The sequence below is a fragment of the Strigops habroptila genome, chromosome 8 (assembly GCF_004027225.2).
Source record: "Strigops habroptila isolate Jane chromosome 8, bStrHab1.2.pri, whole genome shotgun sequence".
NCBI classification, from domain to species: Eukaryota; Metazoa; Chordata; class Aves; order Psittaciformes; family Psittacidae; genus Strigops; species Strigops habroptila.
In genome coordinates this window covers 41389925-41407401 of record NC_044284.2, presented here as the reverse complement: position 1 = coordinate 41407401, position 17477 = coordinate 41389925, and the positions used below count along the sequence as shown (strand labels likewise).

Below are 17477 nucleotides of genomic sequence, written 5' to 3'. Positions count from 1 at the left end.
TGCACTGCACAGCAAAGCCTCCAGCACCTGCCTTGGCATCCTTAACTTTGGCAAGAGACATGCTTCACCCCTCTGTAGCCAGGCCATGGGCTAAGGACCACTGTGGAGGTTCCTGTGCTGCACACATCCCCGTGCAGCAGCTAAGTGGTGGCTTTAGTTCATTAAGCTCATCAGCTCCCAAGTCTCCTTTCCCAGACTAGCACCCAGTAGGAATCTCCTTGAAGTCAATGAGATGTGGGCAACACAAACAGGCTGAGAGCCTCAAAGGCTGCTAAGATCTCACCAAAATCATTTACACCCTGCAGAACTTGTTTCGTGCACCCAAAATGAATCATTTTCACAGATGCAAAGAGCTACTCTGGTTGCCTGTGCTGGGTTAGAGAGAAAACGAGGGAAGAGCAGATGGGTTTTTGTGTTTTCAGCCCTTGAAGTGCTGGAAATGACTATGCTTCAGAAAATGGAGAAAGGTTTTTACTGTCCCTTTTTAAAAGCATGAATCTGGCTGCAACACACCAATAGCTCAAAATGGCCAGGTAAGCCGACCTAGAACCTTCTCAGCTCCCTTTAGTTGTGAAGGTTCAGGAATAGGGAGATTCTGAAATGGACTTTCTTCCTTGAGAATTAAAGAACACGTTCCTACCTAATTGTGTGATTCCAGGAACTGACTCCAAGAAAAACATGCAACCAATGCAAGACTCATGATACAATCATGGCAACCCCGTCACCCGGCCCTGGCATTTTGGAGGCCATTTAGAGAAGTTTGCATCTGACTCCCCTGTGAGCACCTCGGAAATACCAGTTGCAAAGGAGGCTCGGCAGTTTTCCTCTCTCTCCAGCCTTCACAAGGTGGGGCTGATGAATTCAGTGAAGCTCTCTCCGATCTGGACCACAGCACCACTTAAAGCGTGGCCCTTCTCTAAATAGAACAAAAAGCCTCATTTCCCCAGTTAGCATCACCAAACAGCCTCAGAGAGCAACTGAAAATTGTGCCACCTCCACTTCCCAGCCAGCCGAAGTCAGCTGGGACACTCCAATCCAGTGGCACTTTTCCACTGGTGGCGCCAGTCACACCTCCACTGAGACGCAGCTTCAGACAAGACCTTTGGTAATGCCTGTGCAATAAAGCTGTCAGCTTCCATGGCTTTGCCGAGACAGGGAATAGCGCACAGAGGGAATATGAACCCTGACTGCTTCCCACACCCTGCATTGGCTCTGCTGTGCTCACACCTGCGAAGACCAGGAAAGACCCTTGTAGCCCTCAGTGGTAGCTGGGAATTGCCAACTACGTGAGACAAGCTGGGTTGGAATCAGTGGATTTCTACCTTTCAAGCCCAACCAGCCTGTAATAACAATAGGTGTAAAAGAAAATCTGGGGTGCATTCTCAAGGTGTGATGAATATGTTCACGTAGTTTGTGTCTGCAGAGAGACTTCAGCAGTACCAGCCCTTTTCTGCTATTCACCCTCTGCTGATTCATCCCTGCCCAAAAGGATGGCAGCAACACCGCGCTTGCTCTTTGCACAGGGACCTGGGGGGACTGGGAGGAACTGATGCTCTCTTTGGTATGTCTGGGTAGGAAATGTTTTACCTGCAAATTTAAGATCTATTTAAAGTCATAAATCATCACCATGACCCAGGATGCACAGAGCTGATGTCTTCCTCTCCAGCTCATCTGTCCAGCTTCCAGGAGCAGATCGGAGGAGGCCACACCACCCAGATTTGCCACATCATTATTTGGCAGGTGGTTTAATTGCAGCGCATGAAACTGAGAATACCACACAGATGACACTGGAGCACTCCTCTCTTGATGTGGCAGTAGTCCTGCAACATAAGCAAGGTCTCACCTATCAAGGACTGGTGTGCTCAATCACAGTTTCACTGAGCAGCACTGGCTCCTCCATCACCTCTGCAGAGCAACGCAGCAGGTCACGGACACAGGACAAGGCTCCTTGCTGAGCTCCTCAAGCCAAACATGAAGGGCAGGATCCCCTGCAGCCTCCTTTATTTTGCTGGAATAAAAGAAAAAAATCTCTGAGGGACACCCCCAGAACTAGTGTTAATTCCACCTCCAACAAACTCACAGATAAACCCCTGCTTTGAGTCAGCCTAGATTTCACAGGGCAGTGACAGACAAGCCAGCCTGCAAAAGGAAGCCACCGGAAACCAACACTGTGGAGGGAATGCAGCCCAAGGGACATGGCAGATCTTCCACAGCTGCAATAAAGGGCTGGAAAACTGGGGCCAAGAGAAACAGAGCAGGAACCAACCAGACCTGCTCCAAGCCATCCTCTCGCAGCATACTCAGCAGGCAAAAGAAGGCATTTTCACCCTAAGTGTGCCTGCTATGCCCTGCTATGCTCCTGCCCAACCCTCACCCTCCTGAAGTGCTGCCCCTTGACAGCTCTATTCTCCTCTTTTTCCCCGAATTTCTTCAGCACCTTATTCAGGAGGAGGCAGGAAAGTAAAGGGCTGGGGCCATGGGTTTTGTTTGCTCTGGTTTCCAGACCTCACAGGGTGTCTTTCCCTCCCCCACAGGACCCACATCCCAGAGAGTGTCCTAAGCTTTCAAACTTCATTATATCTCATCTGCATTCCTGCCTGCCAATGGCCCGTGCTCCAGGCTGCGTGCCAGCGGCCCAGCAACCCCCCTCCTGTCCTTCCTGTGTGATGAAGAGAGCTGCTGGCATTCAGCAGCTCCCCACCAGCTCCTTTTCTTCTAAAGGCTGTGTTAATGAGAGCCCGGACATTGCAGAAGCCCTTGTGCTAGGCAGGGCGCAGTGACGTCCGGAGCAGAGTCAACATTTCAAGTGCTCCACTGCTGTGCTGGGTGTTTTAGGACGTGGGATGGCTGCAGCTGGCACCACCTCCCCGGGGAGGCACCTGGGAGCGGGTGGCATCGGGAAGGGAGGCACCAAAACAGCCGCACTCAATCCAGTGTGCCATCAGGAAGGCGGCTGCCTGCCATTGCCTAACCCAGGAGTTTCACCAGCCAATGGGTGAAATGGTTGTTGAAGGCAGCTGCACTCCAAGGGTTCTGGGAAGAGTTGCACAAACACCACTGTAGAAAGTCGGTGCCCAAGTAAAGCAATGTAGACTTTCAAATGAGGAAGTTAAGGGCCTTCATCGAGCAGATTACTGGGCATCCTGAGCAAGGACAGCAGTAGCAGTGCCTTGGCAGCATTCCCACCACTTGAGCCATTTTAAAGGGAAGCCAGTTCTTTAGCTTTTTGCACAGAGAGCACAGATCAATTTTTTTTTTTCTCCTCAATGTGAAATGCACTCTAAGCCACTTCCAGGGATGGATGCTGATGGCTGCAAGTGGATCAGTGTCTGAAAATGAGGACTCATGGAGCAAAATCACTACAGGGTGGGAAAAGCAGCGACACAGATGCTTCCCTGCTGCTCGGTAATGAGAGCACAGAACCTGCAGCACCACTTTGTCTCAGCACTTTGGACATCAAACAACCCACCTGCTGCGCTTTGGCTGGTTCAACCCCAGAGCTCAGAGGACTGTGATGTCCTTCGCTGTACGAAGGCTGCGGATGGTGTTCCCTGCACACTGCCGAGGATTACTCCTACTGGCACCACAGGACTGCAGCAAAGCTCCTTCCATAATGGAAGTCAGAGTGCAGCAAGTCCTCCTCCAGGATGAGGTACCTCTCTTAAGGAAAAGGAAAAAGCAAATAACTGCTCAGCAGAGTAATGCCTTTGCAGTGGTTTTGTCTCCCTGCCATTTAACGCATATGTCTTGCCCAGGTAGAGAAGAGTGGTGAGGAGAAGACTGCCACACAGTTGGAAAGCAGTGTGCTTTTTCCAGCAAAGCTGGAAAGATCAACACTGGGTTTTGTAAATGTCTGTAGTAAATGGAAAGCAAAGCCTTTTCTGCTGGGCTGTACGTTAATAAATTGCACCAAAACGCACCTGAAGTACAGGAGCAGTAGCAGCTGTAGGCACTGAGGAGGCTTAATAAACACACTGGCCATACACATTTCATACTGCCCCTTGCTCGCCATGTGCCTGCACGCCTCTGGTTTGGCACTGGAAGTGTTCAGCTGTCTTCTTAGAGAGCTCTGTGACCTTTCACATGTTAAAGCATTGTTGGTTTTTTTTTTGTTTTGTTTTGGTTTTGTTGTTGTTTGTTAGTTTTTCTGGAAAGAAAACAGCAAAGATTTAGCAAAGTTCCACCAATACATAAAGTTTCCAAGGAGCAACATTTGCCCCCTCAGTGAGGAAGTGATAGGTGCTGGTAACAGCAGCTCTGTAGAGCTGTAACAATTTAGGAGCCTAACCGAGGGATCCAAAATAAGATCAAGGCTCTGAAGAATTTAATTCTAAGATGGTTGTTTAGCATAAAAATAGCTTCCTCCCAGTGTTTTAAACCTTGAGTTTTAAAAGCCTGTTTTAAATAAATATGTGCAAGGAGCAATTTTACTCACAGAGATCATGCAGCACACTCCAACAATTACACAATGCTGTTTTCTGGTTTTGCTTCTATCAACATTCGGCTTTAAAAATAAGGAAATATCTAATAACGTTATGAATTATAATTAAGGCAACTCTAATGGGATTTTGTGGACTGTGATTAGCATCCCAAGTATGGCATCAGACAGAAAGGGGAACATACAAGAGACGAATCTCCAGGATACATTCAGAATTAGCAACCATTTGGGTAATTATAAAGCTCCATTTTATAAAGAACCAGGAAACAAGATTAATTTATAAATCAGTTTATTTACAGATTTTGTTCTCTTAAAGTACATTTCAGTTACCAAAGATATTTACACTGGTGTACACAGGGAGCACCCTGGTTATTTTACAGTTCTTAATTACAAAATACCCCAACAAACAAAACCCCTCCACATCCTTGGGTCTGTCTACTGTGCAAAGCTGCTCTGGATGTGAACATTAGCTGAAACTGGCCCAAAACCCAAGTTACCAGGTTATTTACACATACACAGTAAACGGGCTTCTTTTCAGCATCTCCACAACACAGTACACAGGGAGATGGAGCCTCCCAAAAGGTGGCTTTGCAAATGTGTATCAAAAGGCTCTGCAAAGTCAGGGGAAAAAACTAGTAAATGCAGGTTAATTACAGTATTCCTCTTTCATCTGTATATAATTTTGCATTTAACATTTAAATTACAAGTAAGTTCAATAGTTTGCTTTTCTCCATTTTAGTTGATTTGTAAACACTTCAGATGCACTAAATACCTTATAAGTTTCAACTGTTTTTCTGTTGAAAAGTCCTTTATTTTCCTAATATTCTTAAGGTAGCAAAGGGATATGATAGTTGGAACTGCATGCAGTTCCTTCCAGAATAGTAATTTAAAAGGTCTCTATCACTGTGCTACTGAAGATCTTCTGCAGGTACACACTTATTCAAGTATTGCAAAAAGCTAAGGCCACTTTTTCAAGAAAGGAAAGTGAACAAGATGGGATTTTTCAATCCCCCATTCCACCTTGTGAGCAACAAGCCTCTTCTGAAAGGCAGAAGTACTGATACTCCACAGCTTGGCTCAGGGAGCATCCTGCTGTGATGGAGGTACTCGCACTCCTTGTCCTCACAAGCCTGGGCTTTCCTACCTGGCACCAAGATCCTTCTGAAGAGCGAACTCCATCTCCGCAGTGACAACAGCCACTGCCCCAAACAGCTTAAAGTCTCAGAAAAACGTCTCAGCCTTGAATCTTCTAATGTGGTTGCACCAAGATAACCAGGACCCAGAAATATCACCTTGTTCTTTATAATGGGAAGGTTAGGGATTAGAACAAAACAGAGAATTCAGTCTTGTTTGTGAGACTCCAGGCTTCCCCGTACCTCCCTGTTACCAGCCACGACCCAGACAGACCATTGCTTCATCACGGTAATCATCAGTCTACAGGTACTCAACACACTTGAGGTTTTGAGTATATACTCAAAGCAACTCAACACACTTGAGGTACTGAGAAGATAATTCATGTACGTTCAAGTCTTTTTAGGGTTGCTCCTAGCAAGGATTGCTACCAAAAATAGAGAGAGATGTTTGCAAAGGAATAAAGCCATTAATTAGATACAGCTTTCTTCTGCCCAAACAGCTGCAAAAATAGTTACTACTACTGTTGAGGGTACTAAACTAGTGCTATCCAAGCCAGCAAGACAACAGGCATATGATCTCCAATGGTCCCTAGTACCACAGACCAACTGTACAACCTTCTCCCTGCTGGTGGACAGACCAGAAAAGCTATGCCAGCCCTGCAGAACAGCCAAAAAGTTTCAGGGGTGCAGGGCAACCTTCTTGACACTTGTCACAGAACAGAAACCAACTTTGTTTCTCTGATACTCCAGCTATAAATCTATGCTGCAGGTTTCTGTCTTCTTTCTGTAATTGCTACCTATAAAAATAGCCATCCCCACTATTGAAAGAGATACACCCAGGAAAGGGAATCTCAGGCAGTGACCCAACCAGTGACACCATGCTAGTTAAACATAGCAGCTTTAGTTTGCTTCTGTCTTAAGCAGTCAAGAGTTTCCCGGTTCAGCATGATGACATTTTATGTAGACAAATGAATCACTTGGTGGGGGGAGGGGGAAACCTGAACAACGCTCCACCAAGACCACTTGACTTCCAGCTAGCCAGAAGGGCCACTACAGTGGGACAGACACACATATGCCTGCCAGAGGTGTTCCTATACACCATTACCTCCTCCTCCTTGTTCTTCCACTCATTAAGCTCCCATCAATATGGCTCTCCATTAACTCTCAAATGAGGTGCTGGCAATACTACATCTGAGAATCTGCATGGACCTCTGACAAATCCAACATTTCCCAGTGCTGTCCCTGAAGAATTACCAGCTATGTGTCATTGTGCAAAATGCAAATATTCCAATGATAGCTCCCCACCCTCCCACCCACCCCCCCAAAAAAAAAAAAGTGGAAAAGAGAAAACAAAATCAAGCACTAGCAGAGGTATGCATAGCAGGAAGCCCAAGAACCAAGCAGATGAACCAAGTGGTAGAGATCTCCCCGCCACGCCTATTGTGGGCTGCAGCATCTTTGGGGGCTGCAGCACTCTGAGGGCTTCAAAATGTCTTTCTGCACTTGTGTGTCTGGAGAATCTGACACTCCTCTGGATCTTGTCCCACATTAGCAAACAGGACATCCACTATTAAGGCATCAACATTTGACCCCAGATTGTCTGTGTTCCTCCAAGAAAAACACAAGAATGGGAGGAACAGGTTAGGAACAGCACTCAGCAGAAGGACACTGCAGTTGAACCCAGTACCAAATCAACCATGTAACAGCTGCCCATGGCCTAGAAGGTCTGGGATAGGAAGGAAACGGAGCTTTTTCAAGCTCAGTCCACTCAACTCTCCATTGTCTCCGAACCAGGTGTGGTGAAGCTCCATTCCTAGTCCTTGCCTTTGCATCCCACCCCTGGTCACTGGGGTTTGGTTCTTCTCACCTCCCCCCCCCATATTTGCCTCAAGAAGCTGGAGGTCTTGTGCGAAGAGTACCGGGCTCTGGAATTTTCCAGAGCAGATGCTTTCTCAAGTTCGGCTGTCTCAAAACTAAGACAGTGCAGCCAACTGCACAGGACACTCTCCTATAATCCACTTAATAAATTATCTGAAAATAAATAAAAAACTCACAAGCACAAAACATGCAGACAGTCAAGCACCGGACACCACTTTCTTTGGTGAATACACTCTGTTCTCTAAATTGTTCAAGTAACAGCTTCTCCGAGTTATTAGGTGACAATAAGGGAGGAAGCTGAGAGATTGAAGGCCTAATTTTTGTGAGGAAAAGTTTTCCACTCCTGCATGTCTCGTGCCTAAGAAAATCCTGAGTATCCATTATCTGGGAGCAGCTGGTGCTCCAGGAAGAGAAGTGCTACACGGTAGGAGGAAAGCTGTCCACGGGCTCATGTTTAACACTTAGCATTAGGTGGCCTTTATCTTGCTCCACCTCGGGACTGAAGCAAGTTGCATGGAAAAGCAGCAAGAATTCTCTACTTGAATGCAGAAAGCAACATCATCACTCTGGACTGGCTGGCACCATACTTGGTACCACGTCACAGAAGAAAGGTGAAGACCAACTTCACAGAGAAGGGAATTAAATGGGCTCTGGAGCAGAAGAAACTGATGCACATTGGTAGGGTTGGCTGCTGTTAGGATTATAACACTGTTCAGTATGGTAAGTCTCCATTTAAGACTAAAACCTGACCAAACCGTTTCTTCCCCAAATTACTCACATTTCTAAAGACAAGGCGAATACTCATGGCTGACAGCCATTCCAGCAAAATAGCTAATATCCCAACTTAACCTAACCCTTTCAGTGAACAAGCTGAATATGTCAAAGCCCCAGGCCAGGGCTCCAGACAGCTGCTGACAGTTATGTGGCGTAACTGTACTGGCACACAGTCTTGAGCACTCCACGGTGCAGTCTCGAGTGAAGGATCAGCTTGTTCCAAATCCAGTGCGAGGTCTCTTGTGGCAGCGGATGCAAATTCAGGTTCTTTTAATCACATCTGAACTGCCTTTAAACCCCACATATGGAAGGAAGTCCAGCAGCAGCACTTGCAGTGTGGAGAGTACTGCAGGAGTCAGAAAGGCTGGTTTCTGATTCAGTGGTTATGCAGCTGTAAGTTTATTTTCAGCACTGTTAGACAAGCAGCAGTCTCCGCTGTTTCTCATTTATCCGGTTCAGTACATCAACAGTGTCTCTGATTAAGGCCTCAAAGATCCCATCTGCCAACTGCATCTTTACACACAGTTCATCCTCGTCATAGTTCACCCATTGCGCTTCTTCCTCATGAAGTTCCTGCACCTTGGAGGGCAGAAAGGCAAAATACAAATATTACAATTCTGTTGCTTTAGGATAGTAACCCCTGCAAAGTTCCAGAAAGAGTCCAAAACAGCACACATCTGCCAACAACATATCTGTCTTTGTAAGAGATTACAGGAAATGCTTTGAATAGCAAAATGAACACAGATCTATTTGAACCAGGCTATTTCACTGTATGAATTTTTTCTACCTTTCACTGTAGTATCAATTTTAAAGGAGTTGTGCACAAGTTTTTCACTTGAAAGAACTCAGCTAATGAGATACTCCTGGCCAACAGCAGAAGCTCCATTTAAAAAATCCCAAATTGTTTATTTGCAAGAAGCTGATTCCATGCAGCTTAAACTGGTAAGAAATCGTGCAAAGGCCTTGAACAGGGAAAGAAGAAAAAGAAGAGACTTTACTGCAGTTCAGTTTATGTGAATAATAATTAGAAAAACTAAAGGAAATAATTTTTCCAATTCTTCTGTATAGGAAGACAAAATGCTGTCATATGTTGTATGACAGTATTACAACTCCTTTTGCACAGAATATGCCATACTTCGTCGGATTTGACAGCATTATTACAAGTGGAATTTTGTGCCATTACATCTGAAAGAGTAACTCAAAGAATATTAATTTCTTTCTATTCCTAAATTGTTGACAAACAAAATCCTGTTTTACTGGCCATTGGCAAATGGGTGTTTTAGTAACAGACAGAAATATGCAATTTCACTCAGCAAATCAAAGTCTTATAGAGACTCTGTCCAAACACGACATTTCCAATTAAACTTACTAAAAATTTGTCTTAGTGACCATTTCAGTATTACAGACACATCCTAACAAAGCTCAAACATTTTAGAAAAGAGTGGGTGCAAACATCACTCATTTAAAATGACAAAGAAAACCCGCTGAAAGCTCCTTCTCTGCTTGGCTTCAGCAAAACTCCTCTGACTGTAATTCCTGCACTCTGAACTGAAAACACATTTACACGTCCACAAAAAGAAGTGGGCCAGACACCTAGGCACTTTCAAAACAAGGTTAAAACATACTCAAAATCCAGTATACCCAGCCCGACCCGAGCAGTGATCTGGGCCTTCCGGGTAACTCCCCCCGGTTTATATACTGGGCATGACGTGCTGTGGTATGGAATACCCCTTTGGCTAGTTTGGGTCAGGTGTCCTGTCTCTGCTTCCTCCCGGCTTCCCCTCCTCCCTGGCAAAGCATGAGACTGAGAAAGTCCTTGGTTGGAATAAACATTACTTAGCAACAACTAAAAACATCGGTGTTATCAGCGTTGTTCCCAGGCTGAAAGTTAAAAAACACAGCACTGCACCAGCTACTAAGCAGGAGAAAAATGACTGCTATAGCTGAACCCAGGACAAGAAGAAATGAAGTCATGCCTTCTTCCTGGGTCAGACAGTATAGGACAGTCAGATGCGTTCAATCCTCTCATTGAAGTCACTAAAAATGCATAGTTGCCTCAACAGAAAACTATCAAAGGATGTTTTCATTTGAAGGTTAGTTTTGCCTGGGGAAATGAAGAAGCTGGGAAGGACCTGTGCTCAAAGTTTAAGTGCAAGTAACAGAAGCCTAAGAATGTTTACCTCTGCTTTAAAGAAATCATGTTTTATTTTAAGTCTTCGTCTTTATAAGCAGCAAAAGAATGTGAAGAATCCATCAGCTCGTATGTACTCACGTGACATCCCCTGCACACTGCAAAAGGTGTATATTGGCTAAATCTTCACAAAAACTTGAACAGAACATTTTTTTATTATGATTTCTAAAAAAGCTTCCACAGCACCTAAACTTAACAAAAAAGCCTTGATTTCTCTTTCAGGAAATTGCTGTGTTGCACTACTTGAATATACTTTAAACAAGATTTGGAAAACTCCAAAACTGACCTCTCAGTTTAGGGCTACACTGTGAGTTACTAGTGGGTAGGGTAGCAGATCTTGCAGAGGCCTGTATATCCACTTATGACCTTGGATTTGTGTTATCACAGAACTCATGACCTTAAGCACAAGTTGGAGGCTCACTAGGAGACAGAGAAAGCTATCCAGATACTCATGTTTTATAGAGATTTTAATAAAACAAGATAGAGATAAATTGAACACTCTCTCCTTAGGTTTTCCGTCAGAAGTTTCTCTGATAGTATCTCACATTACAGTACGAATTTGCTAGCAATGCCACCTGGACAGCCTTATTCCTAAAGCACTGCTGCAACCTTCAGAGAGTTATTCCCAGATTTCAGCTAAAATTTTATTACCCTATTCTAGTCAGAACAAAATAAAATTAAACACATTACTTATTAAGCCAAACCTGTCAGAGCTCCATTAATCTTTGATGTCTGAGTCTGCATCTAAGTTGCAGATCAGATCATCTGAACTTATTCCACCTAAAGCACTTTGGATGCCTTTAATTAGAACAATTTTTTCCAATCAGGAATCTTTCTTTCTAGGTATGGTTCAAAGAAATTAGGAAATTGGTAAGTAAGTATAACAGCTGTACCATTAGTTTTCTCAGGGATCTAAACATAGGACTTTTTTTGTGCATGTTTTAATAGCCTTCATATCCCCAAATCAAACGTACTAGGATATGCAGGTTCTATGCATAGATATTCTATTTACATACAATTAAACCCCTGGGAAAAAGCCTGTGTTGGAAACCTTCCACTGATGGGCAATTAAAAGACCACACGACCCATGACTCGAAGTTACTTATATGTGCGCGTGTGTGGAATCAATTTCAGGTATAATTAAGTGAAGCACAGTGTTAATGATGACTCATATTCCCAAGCAGAACCTTCACCATCATTATAGCCAATAAAGATGTTAATCATCCTGCAATACAAGCCAACAAGTAACTTTCAAAAACTAGTACACAGCCAGACACGCTCTATCTTATGCAGTGTTAACACTGAACTGTCTCTGCTGCAGTGGCAGCTGCATTCACTAGTTCCTGTCAAGTACTAAAGTAAATGCTCAGCTGTGGGTACCCTCTGTCAGACTGGTTACCTTCTATGAGGGACTATCATGTCCCATACTGTCTCTTCGAAGTCTTTAGGGTTCTAGCTCAATGACTCTGCAACATTTCGGCTGAATTTGGTTAGCAGTCTGGCCTCTTAAGTTCTCCGTATTACTGTCTCCAATGAGTGATATTACTTCAAAATTTAAACATTTTAAAATAAAGCAAGAAAAACATATTCCCTTCCCAAATCAAAAGTTTACTATCCTTTCAGTCAAATATTTCAGTGTTTCCTTCTGTAAATTCATGCTTTAAACTTTTGGCAGTGGGCAAATTTATAATCCAGCCAAATTAGTAGGCATGAACAGAGAATTCACTCAAGTCACCTTACTTCACTGGCACTAGACTTCTGTTTTTGTCATTAGGGTGCTCTCTAAAATTAAACACCACCTATCACAACTTCATGGACACTTTATATTCTTTAAACAGCATGACTGAATACTGAAAAATACAACTGTATGTCACACTTCAGTCTGGTGGGCAGTATCTGACATAATTGCTTATTTTCATCCACTGACCAGTATATGATCCACCCGGTCTCGTTTCTTCCGCCCAAATTTCATCATCTTCTGCCAGTCTGTTTTGTGATTAGGCTCCTTCCTGAGGCTGAACAACTTCAGTACTTCAGCTGCAATGAAGCTCTACAGAACAGTAAAGGTGAAATTTATCACATTTCACCTAAGAAATTCAACGTATGCACAAAGTACCTTTCTGTTTAGCTAAGAGACACGGGGTGTATGCATGAAGTTAGAGTGAAAGTCTCTGAAGCAGAACAGGCAGAACAATTATTAAATCCAGAAGTGTGTGTGTGGGGAGAATGACACCCACTGCTGCAACCATCTTGAGAACAGAAACTTTCAATCAAACAGAACAGCAAATAGATTACGACAATTCATTTTATGGGAGAATATTAAAGAAAAGCAGGGTGGGAATTTGGTGTCCTTGTCCTGTGCTCCAGCCTCCCCCCCCCCCCCCCCCCCGCTCCATGCTTTTGAAAGTTTTCTCAACTGAGTGATCTAGATACTATTTCTTTCTTTTCTAGGCAGCACCTTCAGCATCTTAATCAAAATACTGTTGCCACCTTCCAAAATGGGGGGGGGGGCAGGGGGGAAGTCTTCATAGTTGGAAGTCTTCATTTGTGTCTTGATGAGCTGTATGGAAGGCTCTTTGTCAAGCATTTTCAGGGACAGGTTTTTTCCAAATGTCTAGCCCTGCAAATTTAATCTAGGCCCAGTCATGCTCTAGCTTTCTGGAGTTTTGTTCTTTCTTGAGCACTACCACCAATAACAGGAGACCTCCTCTGGCTTACCAAATACAACAATGGCCTCACCAGTCAATTTTTGGATCCCTCCTACAAACTCCCACTGTCCTCAGTGAGGCTGGCACAGGTGTGTCTGAGTAAAAAAATCCAGCTCATCCCATTTGGCCCAACCCTACCCTTGGACCCACGCCAATATGCCCATATAGAGTTCCACTGAAATCTGCTAAAGCAGCAGACTGTCAGCATACCCATTTTATAAAATCAAGGTCATCCTGGCAGTTCTGCACAGAGGACTAAGGTTTAAAAGCAACCAGTACCAGCCAAAAGGACAGGGAAGCAAGTATGTTGAATAAAAAACTGGACCATTTTGACAAACTCCCTTTCAGGTTATCTCATTTGTCTTCTCAGCTCATCTCTTGCTGGATACACCTCGCATGATCTTTTAACACTCAGGCAAGTGCCAGTACAATTATTTTTCACCTCACTTTCCCACTTTCCCTGTGACGCAAAGATTTCTTCCTACCTTGATTTCATCCAGATCATTTGGATCTTTCACTCGGCGAAAGTAAGCAGATGCAATCCTACATGGTTTCATCCAAATAGGCTGATTTAGATTAGGATCCTCAGCAAACATTTCCCCAAAGATCTCTCTTGTTAAATCAAATACCACCTTAACAACGAAAGAAGTAAAAGTTAAGGCTTCTGTTTTTCATGGTAAACATTATAAGGGCAAGAACAAACTGTCTGAAAACTGTACCTTTTTATAAACCTGCTTGTTTATAGTGTCTGTGTCCTGCTCTTCAAGAGTACTACTAAGATCTGTATGAAGGTTGAAACTTTGAAGATCATGACCCAGCTCCTTCAGTTTCCAAAGTTCCTCAGCTGCTGCATGCACCATACCTTCCACCTCCACTGCAGTATGAGGGACCGCCAAAGGCTCCTCACACGGCTTTGTTGGCACTTTCTGCGGTTCTACCTTGGGCAGCACTGCTGGTTCCTCAGCTTGCTTCTGCTGGACCTTACGGGAACTCAGGCCATAGTCCTCATCAAACCAGTCCTGATCATCTCCCAGCACACTCAGGAACTCCCGATTGAGCTCCAGCTCTGCCAGTCTCTTGGCAAGCTCTTCCTGACCACTGGCACCAAACACTGGACTCTCCTGTGAATTAAGAGCCACGGATTAAATATAAAAGCAGTGCCACACTACTGTCCAACTCAGCTTACATTTTTAAATGCTCTACTGGTGTAATTGGCAATATATGCGCAAATACTCAGGAAAATAATAAATATCCCACTGTAAAATTAGAAATATTTTGATTCAAATACCTAGGGTTTCTACCACTTCTGAGAAATACTTTCAGAGGGTTCCTACAGAGCTTAAAAGTCTCTGCATCCTGCCCGCTGTCTCTCCTAATGTTTAACTCTTTACGAAAGGCTGAGTGGTTTAAAAACTGGTAATGTGATATACAACTTTTTACTTCTCTTACCAGCAGTCTTAGGTCTAAACCAACAGCCTAAAAGCTTTTAGCAGGCGATAGCTGTTTTAGTGACTGAGCGGTGCTCACAGTGGTGAAATGGGCTGAAGCTTCCTGTGATGACAATATATTGAGATCAATGGCAAAGCAGACAGATTTACTGGGATCTTCAGCAGAAAGGCCAAGCCCTGTATCTGTATCATTAATGATTGTTCCGAGGAAGCTTGAACTTCCACTACTCGTGATATATTAGTTCAGAGGATAGAGCAGTCTGATACCCTTAATGACCTCCAGAGCAACTAATTATGTTTAAAGATCATTATTTCATATCAAGAATAACCAGAGATAAGTTTACAGTCTATTGCATTTTGCCATTTTTAGAGTAAAAACTGAAGGTAAGGATTAAATACAAATTGAACATGTAAGCAGAATGCAACCTAGAACAAGTATTTTTCACTTTCATGTGCCAAAATGTGTCTTTTGGCATGTAGGGCTACCAAAACAAGCCATGAACTGGGATATGTAAGAACAAACATGTAAGACACATACGTACAATCTCCACATCACCCAACAGAACCTGGGAGAAAACAAACCGGTGCCACATAGCATTCCTCAGATTCAATCATCATCAGTCAAAGGAATGATTAACTTAAAAACAGTGCAAGACATCTGCTACTCACTGGTCTGGGACACATGTCTGGAGAGGAAAGTTCTTCTCTTTCATCTTCGAAATCGGAACTCAGAAAAAAGTTATTCAGTCCATCGGGAACTTGCTTTTCTACCTGCTGGGATGGGGTACTGTATTCCTCCTTTACATCACAGAGCCCCTGGTTGCTGAGCTGGATTTTCTCATTCCTGACCTTCTTTATGTGCTGTAACTGATCGACCGTGTCTTTTATAAAATCTCTAAGTAGACTGTCTGTCAGCAAACTGACTTTTTCCAGTTGGTCTTTTGACTTTTCTTCTTCTCTAAGTGGCGGTCTAAGCTGTGCTTCCAATTGGTTCTTTTCTTTTGTCAGCAAATCCAGAAGTGGAGTTGCAGGCTTCTCCACAAGTCCAGGAAAGAGATCATCTACCTTTTCAGCGCATTCTTCTCCCAGTGTCTTCTGTCTCTCCAGTTTTTCAGAAAGGAAATCTGAGATGTCATCCAACTGAACAGTGGAAATCTCATCTCCAACACTAGAAATGAGAGGAGCAAGGCTGGCCTCCTCTTTTACAGCATGCTTCAGATAATCCACCACTGACTGTTCTCGTGCAAATGATTCAGTAGCTACAGAAATGTCGCTTTTGCTGTTTGCTTTAGAAGACAACTTCTCACTAACCCTTTCCTCAGCTGAGGCTTCTGAAACAGCTGTATCTGCAGGACCTTTATCCTCAGAATAGTTCTCTGTTGCATCTCTGCTCTGGCTTTCATCCTCTTTGCCAGGCTTGGAACTTCCTCTGTCTTTCTGGTAGGTTTTGTGTTGCTTCTCCAGTCTATCATCGAAGAATGAGTCTTCATCATTGTTTGTGTCTAAATGGCTATGGGTACTTTCTGTAATGTGAGAGATTTTTTGTGGAGGAGCAAAAATACCATGCTTTTCCTTGCAATCAAAATATTTAATACCATCATAAGTTCCATTGTTGTTCCCTTCAGGTTTATCCAACTCTACACCAGCCCAAAACCCTTTGGCAAATTTAGTCAGACCTTTGAATCGCAATGTTCCAGGTTGGACTTTACTTACAAGTACTCTATCACCAATGTTGAAATTTGGCAAACTATCTGTTTCTTCTATGATCGAAACAGAGGCCCACAGTGGTGATTCAATAGGGGCCTGTTCTTGCTCCACATCTCTACGTTCAGTATTTTTTATAAGTTCTGTTGGGGACTTCAGTTCTAATAACCTCTCTGAATGCACGCTGCCAGAGAGAGAGAGAGACCTGTCACTGAGGTATTCACTGATTTCGCCATCACTGCCAAGGCTGGTGGATCTGCTTCTGCTGGTCTGTGTGTGCTGTGACCGCTCTCTCAGTGACTCCCCATTAGGGGAGACAAGAGATGCTTCAAAGTCATCTTTGTAACGTTCCCCAGGAAGCATTTCTTCGATTGATGCTTGTTTTCTGGAGGTGGATCCTTCAAAGTCTTCAAGGTATGATGGCTCTTTTTGACTAAAGAGTTGTTCTGAAAGCAGATAACCTTTTTCCTCTGCAGATTTGCTGAGCTCACAAGAAGACTCTTCTGCATTTGGGCTAGTTACAGCATGTTTATTTGTCAGTCTCTGTTCCAAGATTTCTTCCATACTGTGAAGACTTTCCACAGCCAAACTAAACAGGTCTTTCTGAGAGTGTTCATTTTCAGAACAGAGGACTTTCTTTGCAAGGATGTCCTGTGAGCTCTCCTGTTCTTTACTTAATGTCAACAAGACATCAGAACTCTCCAAAGGCTTAACATGAGAACCTTCAATCTCATATTCCTCTGACTTCAAGTATTCCAAGTATTCCTGTATCTCAGATTTATAACTGAAGGCAGCCTTATCACTGGATGCATTTATCACGTTGTTCACTGACCCATGGGATATTCTGCTAATGTCTTTCACATCTTTGAGAAAAGATGATAAGGGTACATTTTCTAAGGAATCACCAGATCCTGTTCTGGAATGCCCTGGTGACATTAAAACTGAGGAAGGTATTCCAGAAGGTTCTTCTACATGAACATCTGTCACAGCCACCTTCTTGGTGTGTACAGACACAGATCTCTCAGTTTTTGATGACACAGCATCTTGAAGGAAAATAAAAAGTGAATTATAGCTGCATTGTTTTATGAAAAACTGCAACCATAGGCAACAAAATTAACAGCAAGGTTTCTATGCTAAAGAAATTAGAAACTGCTGCCTTGGAAACATATATTTCTAGCTGTCCCATAAACATGAGCAACACTC

General features: G+C 43.6%; 1 protein-coding gene across 8 annotated transcripts in view; it reads right to left on the bottom strand.

Moving 5' to 3' along the window:
- Positions 1-4710: 4710 nt before the first annotated feature.
- The window catches only part of CEP350 (centrosomal protein 350), a 72380-nt gene continuing 59613 nt past the window's right edge, over positions 4711-17477 (bottom strand). For 6 of the 8 annotated variants that reach the window (XM_030495443.1, XM_030495445.1, XM_032920106.1 and 3 more), the window contains 5 exons: positions 15240-17317; positions 13842-14243; positions 13608-13754; positions 12342-12464; positions 4711-8802 (listed from right to left, as the gene is read on the bottom strand). In XM_030495443.1, coding sequence (XP_030351303.1) covers positions 8638-8802; positions 12342-12464; positions 13608-13754; positions 13842-14243; positions 15240-17317 — 2915 coding nt within the window. In that variant the 3' untranslated portion in view covers positions 4711-8637. The remainder of the gene's footprint in view (positions 8803-12341; positions 12465-13607; positions 13755-13841; positions 14244-15239; positions 17318-17477) is intronic. The other 2 variants (XM_030495446.1, XM_030495444.2) reach the window with 1 other exon arrangement.